General features: G+C 38.6%; 1 protein-coding gene across 1 annotated transcript in view; it reads right to left on the bottom strand.

Annotated features, from left to right (window-relative positions):
- Positions 1–15,813, bottom strand: part of LOC138053270 (tolloid-like protein 2) — a 28,105-nt gene extending 12,292 nt beyond the window's left edge. Inside the window, exon 1 of the mRNA XM_068899925.1 lies at positions 15,576–15,813. Coding sequence (XP_068756026.1) covers positions 15,576–15,813 — 238 coding nt within the window. The remainder of the gene's footprint in view (positions 1–15,575) is intronic.
- Positions 15,814–16,128: the final 315 nt, after the last annotated feature.

Genomic DNA, 16,128 nt, shown 5'->3' with positions numbered 1-16,128 from the left:
ACGGCACGGGAACAGAAGGGTCTGGGTCTCGATTGGTGCGAGGCATGATGGGTATCAGGTTGTCTATAAAGTGTTAGTTCATCACGTGGTGAGCCATTCTAGGCCTGCATCAGTCCGTGTAACTTTTGTTTCTTTTAATGAATTGTTATTGTTTTGTAACTAGAGACGCTTTAAACCCCGGGGGGATCGTGGCACCGCATTGGTTCGGGGAATACGTTTCCAGTTTTTGTCCCTTACGGGGTTTTTTTGGTTTTTCGTATCAGGGGGTGTCACGGGGAATCGCTTTCCTGTAGATTGTTAGTTGTTGTTATAGTTTCGCATGAAGGTGGTTCATGCCTGCTGCTGGTATGAGGCCAAAAGAAACTTATAAATTCAAGTTGAAGTTATTCAAAAGAGTATAGGGAGTTTGCAGCTCATCTCTAGAGACACAGATAACAATGCTGCAATGTACAATTGCTGGTGGACGAGCAAAAGAAACTAATCAGAAATCTTTTGTTTTCGTACACCAACATGGCCGCGATGACGTCACTTGAAAACCTCCTATTTCTCGTTCTAAAATCGTGACTAGCAAATTAAGCAGTGATCGATTGTGAATTTTATGGTTTGGTTAACTACATTTTTCACGAAATCGTGAGAAGAAAATAGCGCTCGTTTACTGATTAAGCCTAAGCCCTCGTTTCAGTGATTAGGCCTAAACTCTCTTTCGTCATTTTAGCTTTCAATTTACGGTTCGGTTTACAACACTTTTCACGAGTTCGTGGGACGAAAATAGCACTCGTTTGCTGATTAAGCCTAAGCGCTCGTTTCAGTGATTAGGCTTAAGCACTCCTTTGCCATTTTAGCTTTCAATTTACGGTTCGGTTACTGATCCTCATAACAAATTGGATAAAATGCAAAGATAAATGACAGATAATTGGCATGCCAATAAATTTTTTTCGGGCAGGCATCATTGTCGAAAACAATGCTTTCATTGAAAACAACGCTTAAAATTCTTACTTCAAAAAAGTATCAAAATCAAGAAAGTATCGTCAACTAATAGTGGAAATTTAGTCGTGATAAAAAGGAATAACAAAAGTTTGTTCACAGTTCATCGTTGCTATCTATGAGGGGCAGGATTCTCTTGAATTTCTTCACTGGAATTGTGGCATGGTCGATACCGATAGCCAGCATCGGCACAAGTAAGGGTGAACTGGCAGTTGTCAAAAACAGCTCCACTGAACAAATAGTTTACTCAGACAGGTATCTATTCCAACCTACGGATCATCACATCTATTTATTGCGTAACAGTGCCCACCCATCTCATTGTACCAGGGCTATCCCGTTCGGAGTTGCTACAAGAGTTCGCAGAAATTGTTCCACAATTGAAAAGTTTGAAGAACGTAGCAAGGAAAATCAGAATTATCTAGTTGATCGTGGTTACCACCCTTCGAAAGTTAAAACACAATTTGATAAGGCCAAAGATACACCCAGGGAGGACCTCCTTTCACCCAAAGAACGAGAGAAAAAGGTTATTTTTCCCCTTGTGGTTAATTTTAACCCACATTTGCCCAACATTGGTAAAATCATTAAGTCTTATAGCCATTTCATTCATGATTCACCCACTCTAGCACAGATGTTTTCTTTCAATCATTCCATCTTATAGAAGGGCCAAAAACATCAAAGAGCTCCTAGCGGGACCCAAGGGATCTTATTATAGTAACAACGACCATTCTGCTACAGGTTGTTTTAAATGTAGCAACTGAAATGTGATTTATGTAAGAACTTTTTAAAGGAGGATAAGATTTTTTACAGCGCTCGTACAGATCGTTATTACACTATTAGGCAACATCTTGATTGCAAATCTAAGAACGTAATTTATTTGGCCACTTGCAAGAAGTGCGGGGTTCAGTATGTGGGTTCAACATCCAATGAATTCAAGGTCAGGTTTTGGAATCACAAATCGGCTATGCTTACTAACAAGACTACGTGCGAATTAGCCGTGCATTTCAATAAGGTTGAACACCGGATGTCTGACTTTGAATTTATTGTCATCGAAAAAGTTGTTAATGAAAGTGAAGATCACATTGATAGGCGTTTACTCACAAGGGAAGCTTTCTGGTGCTCCCAGTTGTGTACGCTTCATTCCCACGGCCTTAACAAACGATCAGAGTTTAACTCAAAAAATAGAATTAGGTTCAGCCAATAAGTTTTATGTATGTTTTAGCCATTTTTTAGCCATTTTCAGATATTATCTTTTCTATTCAAATTTTTTTTCTCTTAAATTCCTTATAACTTTTAGATATAATACTTTTTAATTTTTTATTGTGATGGTTACCTGCCATAATTAACTCTATATTGTTCACTTTGCGAGATATTGGGAACTTACAAATTATCTACTATTGTGAAAGTTGTTTTTTCTGTCTATAAGCTAGCCTATTTTGTCACCGACTCATTAGCACTTGTTTGTAAATTTCATGCAATTAAGCAATCTGTTTATTTCGTAACTATCACTTTTTCACATATTTAAGATCTTGTAACCGACTTAGTTCCAGCCAAGTATTTTTTTAGTTTTTAGCTTGTATCGTGAACACTGAAGAAGCCCGAAGGGCGAAACGTCTGTTCCCTACATTAAACATGGACCTGTGAGTAGTTTGCTTTTGACTCCATTTTTCATTCAACCTATATAAATATATATCTTTGCCTTGTGTGTTTACTTTTTTTTCGCTCTACTTGTAATGGTATTGAGCGCTCTTCACCTTCACACCACACTATAAACTTGGTATATATATGTATGAGAATGATCTCATTGGTAACATTGTATTATGTTTAGAGTGAACTCATTGCTAAAGGCGCCAGAGATAAAAAAAAAGGTTTGAATTGTCATCCGTTTATCTTAAAGAATTAAAATAAAAAGGTTTTCAATACATACGTGGCATTTGGGTTGCACTTGTCGTCATCGAATAGTTTGCTGCCAGAAAAAAAGTACAAATATTAATATTAGTATTGAAAATCGGGAAAGTCAAACACTCTTTGCTTCAGCATCTTTCTAATGTGTTTCTCAAGATTTCACAATGATTCACTTCACTTTTCTTCTTCCTGCGTAGTGCGTTATTTATGTCTGTGATTGCTGATGTAAACTTGAGTCAAACATCGAACTTGTTCCTTACAGTAGTCGTTGCAGTCGGAGAAAGTGTTTTGGAACAGAAAACAGGGAAAACAAGTTGGCCACAGGTATACATGAAAAAAGCTAGTACCAGAGAAATTAAAACTAACTGAAGTAGCTCAGATTGAACCTAAAAAGACAGGGACAAAACAAAGGAGACTTTTGTCTGATTGGCTGTTGAAAATTGTAGTATCCAGTTTCCCAACCGCGCGCTGTGATGTAAACAAAGATGGCTTTCAACCTGTGCTTGTTCGATCGTTCTACATAGCTTCTGCCAGTTGAAGGTGGTCATTTAAACTTCAAGTGACGGGGAAAGATTCTGCAAGGGAGTTTTAGTTGGCCGGAATTTTTCTTTCTTTACGCTTTTTGTAAGCAGTCCTTTTATCTTGCTCGGGGAAGCAAGGTCTCTGAAGTTGCTCTGAGTCAACTTTTTTTCCTTTTAGCTTCGTTTCTCCATGTAAGTGAACGTATGGCAACGAATGCTCAAAGTGCGGAAAGACCCTAGCAAGACGAGAAACAATCTTGCTTTAAATCCATGGTGATCATGTTAAAAAAGAAACAAAAGCAGCTCAAATGAGTGTCAATTTACCCTGAGAAGCCGAAAATAGTATTTCCGAGAATGTTTTTTTTTTCATATTTTTCAGGGAAGAGGGATGGGTAAAAAGGTATAAACTGTTGTAAATCCCTGAAGAATAGTATCATTGACCAAAAACGTCTTGATGAGTGATTTTAGTCTTTTGATTGCACTCAGATATTGCATCAATAAGCGTCTTTCAGCAAAGTGTCCAGCTAAGCCCAAGCGTCAACTATGTATCTACAACAATCCAGTGAACAATAGCTTTAGTATTATTTTAAAGTTAGGGTAATCGCAACCTTTTTATGTTTTCTTGAACAGTACATTTAGGGGGAAGCTTGGTGATTGTTATCGCGTTAATTGCGTTCAATCGAAGCGAGACGCTTACTAATCGTGACGATTTGAGAGTTTTTGTGTGACTGACTACTCGCCTCGATTTGATTTGATTGGCCAATCCTGTGCACTCCAGTGGTCCTTGCTAGTATTTTCCCATCCCGAGTACCGAATTTCTTTTTTTACTATGGTGCGACAAAACGTTGGATTCCATTTCTCAAAATGCAAGTTTTCGCTTACTAACTGTTGAAATTTAAAGAGAAGGAAGAACATCAGCAGTGGAATAAAAGGCCTGGTAAATTTTCAAAAGGCAAGTATTCACATGTTTTTGCTGACAACACTTTGCTGGTTTGCTGTTTTTCGAGTCGTTGGTTTTCTTCGGAACTGTTGACATGCCGTTGAACTTAAAACAATTCTCACTGCAGAGCAGTCCTTTGAGCTCAGTTTTTCGGTTGACATCCGCTGTTTAATTTTCTATGGAGTTCTATTTTATAATCGTTGCGTGACTGCGTGATGACCATCATGGAACGGTGTCTTTGTTTTGTTTCGTTTTAAGGTAATTCCTTCGTATTGCATTGCGCATCCCTACTGAGCACGATTTTCGCGTCATTAGCGCGCACACCAGCACGTGCACGTACAAAACGTAAGAGATTTCCCTCAAACTAAGCCCAATAGCGAAATAAATGCTCCTTTTCTCTCAAACGAGCACGGTGACCCCGGATTTTTTTTTCAGGTATTTGCTAAGAACAGTCTAATAGAGAACATATTTGAAGAAGGAAAAAAGTTTGATAGTAGAACGTGAATATTTTTGGAAAACAGTTCCATACTGAGTGCATTTTGGCCAAGGCGAGGACTTCAAGCTAACCACGGAACTGTCCCGAAAAGTGCACCATTCCTACAACCAGGCAATAAAAAAACGGCGTAAATGAAGCAATGCTGCTCATGTGAATAAAGAAGCTTTATTTTCAAAATAAAATTTTGTGTCTTTCAAGTAATCAAGACTAATTCTGTATGAACCTGATTCGAATTTTTAACGCCCAACCAGTAAAAATACCCCATTTTAAGAGCCTGCTGAAGCGTAAACAAGCACGGTGACCCCATTTTTTTATTGCATTTTTTTGATGTTCATATCATGAATGTTATTATGCCAATTTTCCAAAAAAGTTTGATAGTAGAACAATTTCAAGGGAATTACCTTAATGTGATCGATTGCTTGTCTGATTTGTCAAAGTTCTAATCATGTCATGTAATAAGGGATATCGTTTTTCCAATGCATGTACAGTTTTTGTAAAAAGGTCATTGCATTGCAGAGAAGGTTTTTACGAAGTAAACATCAAATTTGGTGCTCAGCGAGTCTTCAATGTCTCTGGAAGTTGGCGTATATTCCTCACACAAATTCCAATTTCAGCTGCCGGAAATTCTATAAAGTTCGACAAGAGGTCAAGGGTCCTCCCCACCAGAGGGGATACTCCCGACAATTTAGGATAGGTGTGTGCCGCCAAGGTTCTCAAACCCTGACCCTATTTAAGGGTAGAAAATCGAGATTTGATACGCTTTTTAAGGCCCAAAACCAAAAAAATGGCGCCCGATTTAAGGGAGTGACGAGCGCATGTACGGCAATACGTCCCTTTAAAATCGCTGTGTTAAACTTGGAAACGTGTATTCAGGCGTGTAGTACAGTTTTAATAGACCTTGTCTTTTTCGTTTTGCGCGTCGGGGTTGATACTGCAATAGGCCATTTCCGAGTTCATGTCTGCCTCCTCTTCAAAACGAGTCTTTTTGTGATGTTAATTAGTTCTACTTTACATATGAATGAAAACTAATTTTCACAACAAAAACTTAGCACTTAGACTGGCTTTGAAGAAGAGGTAGACATGAACTCGGAAATGGCCTATTTAGTGTCCCTATCTAAGGATCACAATACCAAAAAGGACACCCTATTTAAGGACTGAGCACCTCAAAAAGCCTACCCTATCGGCCCGCGCATACCTATACAGCGTATGTCACGTTAGAACCTTGCGTGACTTAGCACGCATGCTCACTTGAACTTAGCACCGGCTCGGCACGACATTCGGAATTTATCGGACATGATGTTCAGAGTGGGAGTTAAAACATGGACAGCTTTCACCAACTTAGTGCGTTGAGTTTCCACAGTAACACGTCAGAAAATTGGAGAAGATTTAAGAAGCAACATCAGATATACTTAACAGCTTCAGGCAGCGAAAAGAAAGATGATTCCATGAAAATAGCTATATTGCTAAGCTTTGCTGGCGAGGACACAATTGAAGTTTTCAACACATTCCAGTTTCCCGAAGGCGATGACATTAGCTGACATATGAGCCGCCGTGTTGCTTATCCCGTTTATAATTCATAGAGAATCATGCGAGATCCTTCTCTCAAAAAATATTCTTAAAATCGTCTTTTCCATGATGTGAAAACTCCGAAAAATATTTATCGCATCTATCCTTGCTTGCTATAAAAGACCAATAATATAATTCGCATTTGGACATTATTTTTTATTTTAGCCTCGTTTTCATGTTGGAGAGAGATTTTTAGAGATTTTAAATGCCAAAAAAAGACCATTGCAGCTACGCACTAGTGATGGCTATCATAGTTTCTTTTTCCATATCCTGGTGCATTCTTCATAATGATGCGACTAATAACTTGTCCAGAAAACTGGCAGGAAAAATTTATCAGGCCTATGGACTACTTGGAGTTAGTGCAAAGTACGAGTTCAAGTCGCTACGTGCCTGCATTTAAATAATAAGAATCCACTTAAAAACAACACCCGTAAAAATAGCTAACGGTCTCTCCACGGAAAGAACTTCTTCCACCAAGTTTGAGCTACTCGTTTCTCCCATCAATGGAAAAATATTCGGTCACCTTTTTCGGTGAGCTGCAAGATGCCTTGGTAAAAAAAACGTGAAAGCCCTTGACGCGTTGAATCATCATTGTTTTTCAACCTCACAATCCCGCAAGTTTTAAGTTATTCATGCTCTTCCTCTTATCACTCAAAAATTCATCTTTCGGAGTATCTAGTTCTTGATCCTTTATGGCATTTTAGCAAATGCAACGCGAATATATCAAAAGACAAACTTCGAAAGAAAAAAAGCTGTTTTGCTGAAAATGAAGAAACCAACTGAAAGTGAGAGCAGTGCGTTCAGCCAATCGTGAGCGAGTAATTTTGCTCTCTTCACAAGCAAAATTAAGAAAAAAATGTCTTCCTTATTGACCAATCAGCGTTCAGTAATTTTGCCCTCTATGTTGTTGCGCGACCTGGGCAATTTCAGCAACTTCTGAAAACACTCGTGATATTAACCCGCCCCATGTGATTACCTATACTAATTCAATTAAATTTCCCATAAGAGTTCAAATTGACTTTCCATGACTGGCCAAGCAAAGTCACCCTCCGTATAGAATAATTTGATAAAGAAATGAAAACAATTTTACTTACCCCGCAAGGTACAGATAGAAAATATTATGACTGCAAGACGCTCGATGGTTTCCATCTTGACTGTGTATATGTACTTCATGTCCACAAACATTTTAACTGATCAGGAGGGATCTGAAAAGGAATGAGAATACCATAGCGATATTGAAACTTTACCTAATGTAGAAAAGGTTTTAACTCAAAAACGGAAAGAGTTTAATATGTAAGTAAGTGAGTGAGTGAGTGAGTGAGTGAGTGAGTGAGTGAGTGAGTGAGTGAGTGAGTAAAACAGTAAACAGTAAACAGTAAATCTTTATTGCGCCTTACTCACCAAAGGGAGGTATCGGTCTCGTTACAATAAAGGTGATGATATCTACTAGAATAACTAATTAACTAAGAAGATCATGCAATTACTTGTAATACAATTGGTATAAAATTATTATTTAAATTATTTTCCATTTAGGAAGTCTTTTCTCTTCTGAAACATTAAATATGTGTATTTACCTATTATCTTTGAAGTGCTTTCGTTTTCTAGGGTAAGTAAATACCGTATTTTATCCTTATCATTAAGGCTTTTGAAAGCAACATCGTGTGTTGAAAGGAGAGAATGGAGCTCATTTCTAATGTTATCGTACCCTGGGCAATACATCAAGAAGTGCCGCTCATCTTCTATATAGCCTCTATTGCAGACTAGACACGTTCTTCCATCTACTGGGATTGGTGCACCTCTATTTTCGCATTTCCCAGTCTGTATTCGCAAGCTATGAACCCCCAGACGCAATTTTATTCTATGTGCTGGGTTTCTGATAGTTTTGAGATAGTCTTACAAATGGTAGTCGAATTTTACTTCGTTGTGTGTAAAATTCTCTCTAGAGCCTTCGTAAGTGTTGTTGAGAGCCTTCAGCCAATTTCGAATGTAGTCCTTTTTAAGCTGTTTCTTTATGGAAGAACGAGCATTCTTAATGTGTAGTTGGCTTGATGTATTGCCTGTAGAGTGCATTCGTATAGTTTCGTCATTATTTAATACATCAAAAAATTGGCTGTCACTTTTTGCGTGATGAAAGGCTTCCTTTAATAGAGGGTTCACTGTTTTATGCTGTAATCTAACCGAGTAACTAAATATTGAAGCTTTTATGTCTATACTTAAAGGGTACCGTCCAAGTTCTGCCCTACAGGCAATGTTCTCTGCGTACCATGTGGTCTTGAGTGTTTGTTTACAGAACTTGATATGGACTTGTTCGATAGTGCTTTTGTCAAAATGGGTCTTATATGATAACAGCTCCGGTCCCCATATTTCGCATCCATATAGTAGTATAGGTTTGACAAGGGCATCAAAAAGCTTATTCTTAATTGTAATTGTGGTCGTATCCGAATTGGAGAACAATCGTTTCACTGTCGCAAGAACTTTATAAGCTTTTTTTCCAAGGATGTCTCTTGCGTAGGTATAGCGACCAGATGAGGTCATTTCTATTCCCAAATATGTTTGTTTGTCGACGATAGGTAATGCTTCTGAACCATATTGGAAAATTTCCTTGTTTTTGGTTTGACCGTTCCCACTAAAGATGATGATATTTGATTTGTTGGTATTCACCTTCAGCTTCCATTCCCTTGCGTGCTTTTTAATGACGTTAATCGATTTCTGTAGTCCTTCTGGAGAGGGACTTAAAACTAACAAATCATCAGCATACATGAGGCAATTTAGAGAATGGCTTCCAATCATTACTCCTGGACAATGGTTGTCCCTAAAGTATTGCGGTAAGTCATTCATAAATAATGAAAATAAAACTGGACTTAAGCCATCACCTTGCCTTATTCCTTTGTTGCATGAGAACATTTCTGTGATAGAGCTTTCATCAGTTTTGACGCAACTTTTAATCGACGAATGCATGGATTTAATGATTTTAAAGAATTTGCCTTTAACTCCACACTGGTAGATTTTATAGATCAGTCCGGACTGCCACTCGTTATCAAACGCTTTTTCATAATCGATGAAGCCACCCTAACGTTCCTTATGTTGTTTTGTATACTTATTAATGAGTTGCTGTAGGATGAATAAACTATCTGTTGTTCGGGAAATGAGTGAGTGAGTGAGTGAGTGAGGGAGTGAGTGAGTGAGTGGGTGAGTGAGTAAAACAGTAGACAGTAAACAGTAAATCTTTATTGCGCCTTACTCTCCAAAGGGAGGTATCGGTCTCGTTACAATAAAGGTGATGATATCTACTAGAATAACTAATTAACTAAAATGATCGTACAATTACTTGTAATGCAATTGGTATAAAATTATTATTTTAATTATTTTGCATTTAAGAAGTCTTTTCTCTCTTCTGAAACATTAAATATGTGTATTTACCTACTATCTTTGAAGAGCTTTCGTTTTCTAGGGTAAGTGAGTGGGTAAGTGAGTGAGTGAGTGAGTGAGTTAGTGAGTGAGTGAATGAGTGAGTGAGTGAGTAAACAGTAAACAGTAAACAGTAAATCTTTATTGCGCCTTACTCTCCAAAGGGAGGTATCGGTCTCGTTACAATAAAGGTGATGATATCTACTTGAATAACTAATTAACTAAAAAGATCATACAATTACTTGTAATACAATTGGTATAAAATTATTATTTTAATTATTTTGCATTTAGGAAGTCTTTTCTCTTCTGAAACATTAAATATGTGTATTTACCTATTATCTTTGAAGTGCTTTCGTTTTCTAGGGTAAGTAAATACCTAATTTTATCCTCATCATTAAGGCTTTTGAAAACAACATCGTGTGTTGAAAGGAGAGAATGGAGCTCATTTCTAATGTTATCGTACCCTGGGCAATACATCAAGAAGTGCCGCTCATCTTCTATATAGCCTCTATTGCAGACTAAACACGTTCTTCCATCTAGTGAGTGAGTGAGTGAGTGAGTGAGTGAGTTGAGTGAGTGTTAGGGCCTCTTCACATGATCCTGGTACACCAGGTTGGCTCGGTTACCGGGATAAAATTGGTTCTATTCCTATGGCGACTTTCAGCCCGGTTTTCGAGATGAAAAGTGGAGATGTGACCATTCAGGCGTAAATTCTAACGAACAAGACTGGCGAGAATAGACCTTTTCACGGTTTCTGACGCCATCCTGGTGAGGGGGCAAACGCGACTATTATACAGTGAATGTATGAGATTGTGGCCGAATTCAAACCTCTATAACTCAAAATTTCAAAAGTATTAAAATGTTTTTAGTCATTTTATTAATATCATTCACTCAACGGAAAATTGGATCATTGCACAAGGAACAACGTCTGAACATTGGATGTTAGAAATCTTCCCTGTGACAAGGCAGATTTCAAAAATATTAGTCATTTTATTAATATCATAGACTCAAGGGAAAACTGGATCAGTGCACAAGGCAAAACGTCTGAAAATTGGACATTAGAAATCTCCTCATATCGCTTCAAATTTTAACGGGAATTTGCATAACTTTGTTTATAAGGTTTTATATGAAATTTACAAATTTCGTTTACGGTCGTTATAGCTTGATTCTGATCGTCATACTTCAAGAAAATAATCTTAATAGAAGTGCTGTTTGAGAGGCACTCTCGCTATCCACAATCGTCGGACCTTAAAGGATTTGTAATGGTTCGAAGTGGGCAAAATCTCCATACATTCACTGTAATTTAAGCTGTGTTTGCTCCCCAACCAATGTGGCGTCAGAAACCGTAAAAAGGTCTGTTTTTGTCGATTTTTCTTTTTTTTTTTTTTCTTTTTTGTTTGAGCAACCTCAAATGTCCTTTGACCTTACGTTACCTATCAACGGGAACTATTCTGAGCTTCATTACCCAGGAAGATGGCAGACCCAGAAGTAAAATTTCGATAATGTCCGTTCTATTACGAAAATGCATTGTATTATTTCCCTCCCGGTAGCCAGACTGAAGTGTTCACATGGCAAAATTTCCAGCCGGCTTACCGCGATTACGGTTGGAAATCCGGGATCGCGGCAACCGAGCCAGCCCGCCCTCTCACATGAACACATCGAATTTATATAAAGGATTTAGAGGGGAGGAAGGGGGGGGGGGGGCGAAATCTCGGAAACAGGGCTCATATGAGGAAGCCCTTATGAGTCAGTATTACTTAAAAGTAAACCACTTTGTTTGACGAGCGTAGCACCTAATAGTGTTAAAACACAAAAGAGGACGAGGGGAGGGAACCCATCCACCAGACATGGACCTCTCCAATGATATATATTTTTTCAATCTGAATTTAGGCCGTGGTCATGATGCCTGGGCTATTTTAAGGAAGACACCTGATTGGTTATCATTGGCTGGGTGACCAAAATAACTTTCACAGCATGGCTTGGTTTGCATTTTTGTTGAACTGGCAAACCAACCCGGAGAGAGCGTTTTTAAAATCTAATTGATAATATATAGATTTAGCCAAGCCTAAAAGTGGAGCTCCCGGGTTATTTATTCTTACTGGCTGTATGGTTAGTGAAAATAAAAAGTTTTCGAATTGTCCGCGTTTTGGCGTTTCTGGTTATTGCTTAATTAAATCATTTTCTTCCCTTTCTTTTATATGCTAACCTTGTTTTTCCCCTTAGACAAAAGAAAACGTTTGCATGATAATAGAGCTCAATTCCCGGAGGATTAGTTGGGTATACCAACATGACCGCCTTTCCATTGTTTAGGTACACCAATATGGCTGCCGTGACGTCACGTGGAAACACTGTATTGGAAAATTCATTGCCTAACTAGTAAATTTTGCGCGAACAACCGATATCTTATGAATCACGAAGCGAAGTGAAATTTACTGTGGAATTCAACAGTTAAGGACGGTGCCTACTATTGTTATTGCACATACGTTCTGTGCATCTCGAGGTACTCGGATTTCCTATCGGTGATGCATACTAACACAGGGATATTTTTGCGCGGCTTAAAATTATGCAGAGAAAGTAAATCTTAGAAAGCACTACTGGCATCCAAAAAGAAAATTGGGGGTAACCATGCATTTTTCAGAGATAATTAAGCTTCAATTTGAGAAAGAACGCCATACATGTCTTTGTATTTTAGAGCTTTTTACAAATATTGTACATGAATTATCTTTGAAACATGCGTGGTTACCCCCAATTTTCTCTTTGGATTTCAATAACACTTGTTAACATCTACATTTCCCTCATAATCATAAACTGGGGCAAAAGAACCGTTGAATTAGTAGGCACCGTCCTTAAACAATGATTTTTTTTTCTTGCATCACACAAGTTCTTAAAGAAAACAAGCAAATCCTCAGCAAGCAAACGGAAAAGGGAAAAAAGCCATTTCAGAGGCAACTGTTGAAAGCTGCAAAAGCCAGCGAATAGGAATTGCACTAAAAGTAGAAATGACAGACGTACTAGCTCGTGATGTGACAGGTTGTTAAGAAACTTTGTCAGTTTTATTGATGTACTTTATTCCACTTCATTAAAACACGCCAGCTTTGCTTGGAACAAGAATCGGCAAAATACGGCAACCAAGAAAGGCCGAACTTCAAACAAGACCTCCAACAAATTATCTGTACGTGCTTAAAACAAACTTCTGAAAACACAAGCTGGTGATATATTTCTCCCTAAGTTTACGAAAACTCATCGCGATTACATGTTTATAACATATGGGTAAGAGTTTCTTTATGTCTAAAAAGAGTACAGCTGAATGTTATTTAATTACAGTTGAGAATAAAAATGTGAGTTTCATTCCTGAACAAAGGATTAAACCACTTTTTAAAGATACGCATCCACTTGAAATAACGCATGTGTAAAAATGACAAACGGTTTAGTGTCCAAGAAAAGAATTTGCGGAGTAATTCCTTCCATCAAGTTTGAGCTTATATTGGTATACCGTTTTGTCGTTCTCGTTCTCTTTCTCTCTTCTTTCCGTCCTGTTCTTTTGTCATAGGTCGTCCAGGCATCATGCAACCTTATCGAAATTAATTATCTTCTAAAGATATCCCAAAAAGCAGCTCTAAAAAAATTAAAAATAAACACTCAGCTTTAAGTTTATATCCCTCCGATGCTTGACTTGAAGAATTGCGTAGCTACCAGTGTGGTCCTGACCACAGCTATGTATGTCAAACCTGAATTGAAACCGGAGAAAAGTGTAGCAAACTATTTTCCAAACGGTTTTCCACCTGAACACGAAAAGCGTCGGCTGAGAGCTCTAGTTCACGTAGTATGGCCGTATAGCCACCTCGAGCCGCAGAAAGCGCACGAAAAATCTTTCGACCTGGTCAGGGGCCATCTTAAAAAAAAAAACAGCTGACCTCGATGAGCTCTAAACTTGAGCCTGCGATATGGTCACGTGATACTGGTCAGTGGATGCCTTGTTTTGACAGGTGTTAATTGACCATGACAAGGATGTCCAGTATCAAAGCTGTACGCTGTAAACTAGCTGGAGTGTCAGCTGGAGTATGGCCTCGATATGGTCAGTGATACTGGTCACATTGCCATACATGGAGGGGTGGACGGTCGTACGGTCGTATTATCGTAAGGTCGTACAGTCGTACGATGACCAAAACCAAATTTTCTCGCACAGATGAGTGACCACATTTTCTTACCCATGGTGCTTCGCGCGCGTTCCTTTATCTACGGGGACCACAAGATGGCGCAATGACCAGATGTCATTCAAACGTGAGAACAAGCGAAATTGCATCGAGGAAATATCTGGCAACTGAAAGCAAAAAAGGTGGATTTTGCAATTTCATAGAAATCATGGCAAAAGCGAGAGCATAAAACGATGCAACCAAATGCACCAAACGCTGCAATTTATGTATTACACAGAAGTTCATCTAACCAAAACGCAGTGGAATCGTGTCAACTTACCAGCACAGAACAAAGTACATTCTGAGATAATATATGGATGTAGCCAAGCCTTAAAGCGGAGCTCCTGGGTTACTTATCTCATTTGCGTTCGTTGAAAACATGGGTCCTCAAAGACCCATGAAGCTAATTAACTTTTCTGGACTTAATTATTCATAGCAATGTGGCTTAGAATAAATCATTTTCAAGGTTTTAAAATAGGCTTTTTAGTAATAAAAAAAAATCGAGATAAAAACTAAGGACTTTTCAGAAAGATAACTGTAAGTACAAAAATTCGACAAAAGTTTTTTTTTTTTAACTTAGTTAACCAATATTTCCACCAAATTGGCTAAGAAAAGAGAAGCGTACTTTTGTTAGAGTTTTTGTTGGTTATGTGTCAACACCTGTCATTTCTCCATAACAACAAACAAAGGCGATTGGATTTTGCATTATTAATGACACTTCGGACACTACGGACGTACGGACGGACGGTCGAACGATGACGTCATAGCTAAAACCAAAATTTCTGGCATCAATGGGTAACCATATTTTTGGAGCGAGAGACTATGGTACAGTATCCATGCAGTATTTAGTCGATTGCTTTCTATAACTCGCGTTTTCCTTAGTCCCGCTCGCTCTTCTGCTCGTTCTCACCAAAGAAGAGCCTTTAAAAGGATTGAAAGAGATCCGCATGTCTGCCTTGAAACGCTGCTAATGGAAAAGAAAGCAAAGACCTACGGCATTTCCGCCGTAAAAATTGCCTTGAGGTCAACTAAATTTACTGCAAGCAGAAATTTCTCTTTTAGACTCTTTGTTATTGGTTTTTGTAATCGCAACTTTAAAGTTGTCATTCGTTTAATGTGGAGAAAGGAGAAACACAAAGGCGTTCACACCGGGATAGACAAACAACATAGCAACCTTGGGACTCTCAATGTCAGTTAAAATGATTCCTTGTGTGAAGTTGGGTTACACGCCCTGAAGAGGATTGGTAATTTTGAACCTTTCTTGAAACCATAGGCCTCTCAACTACATACCCAGACAAGAACATGCCTTCAAGGCAAGCCTTAAATGCAATGTAGCTGTGAAAGTCGAGAAAACAGGGGTGAGCATGTGTGAAAATATTGTTTAAAATAAATTCTTAACACTTAAATTACACTTTCAAATTCATTACAAAACGCGGTCTTCATTGTTCCTGCTCGAAAAGCAATTGAATTATTCGATTTAAAATCATTATTTCTTCTTAACTTCCAAAGCAAATCATCCAGATTCTATTCGAAGCTCCCTAAAGATTTTGTGGTTCTATTCCAACCTCTCCCAAGACCTTGTGGAATGATAACGTGGTGACTTTCGTCCCGGAGCGATTTCTTGTGGCTCTCTGTATTCGCGTACATAATACCACCAGAAAATGTACATGTCATACTAGAACGAGTACCACCGAACCTCTCGTTTCGGTATGACTTGACCTCTTGGTAAGCTGGAAGGCGTAGTCCATGCAAAATCACCGTCAAGTGTGAGTTCATTTCAACACGATCAATCTCGTTTCCCATCGTGTCCTTAACTAGCGGTTAGAAAAGAGAGAATCAAGAAGTTTTGTTGATTTCTGACCATCTCCCTTCAAGCACGCACAGTTAATCGAAAGCCACCCACTCCCGTTCCGCTGCCGGTAAGGGAGGCTCTGGGAACGAAATTGTTGATTTATGGGAGTTGAACAACTCGTATATAAAAGCAGTTCCGCCGGGGATACTAGTCGTCTCGCTTAGGGGTGTAAATTTTGGATTATGGTCTCACATAGTCCCGGTGTTTTGGACCAAACGCCTTCATATGTCGTAGTGATGGTCTCGTTTAGGGTCGCACGCGAAGAA

This window comes from Montipora capricornis, chromosome 6 (assembly GCF_036669925.1).
Source record: "Montipora capricornis isolate CH-2021 chromosome 6, ASM3666992v2, whole genome shotgun sequence".
Classification (NCBI taxonomy): domain Eukaryota; kingdom Metazoa; phylum Cnidaria; class Anthozoa; order Scleractinia; family Acroporidae; genus Montipora; species Montipora capricornis.
The sequence above is the reverse complement of the archived record's forward strand: the minus strand, read 5'-3'. Positions and strand labels throughout refer to the sequence as shown.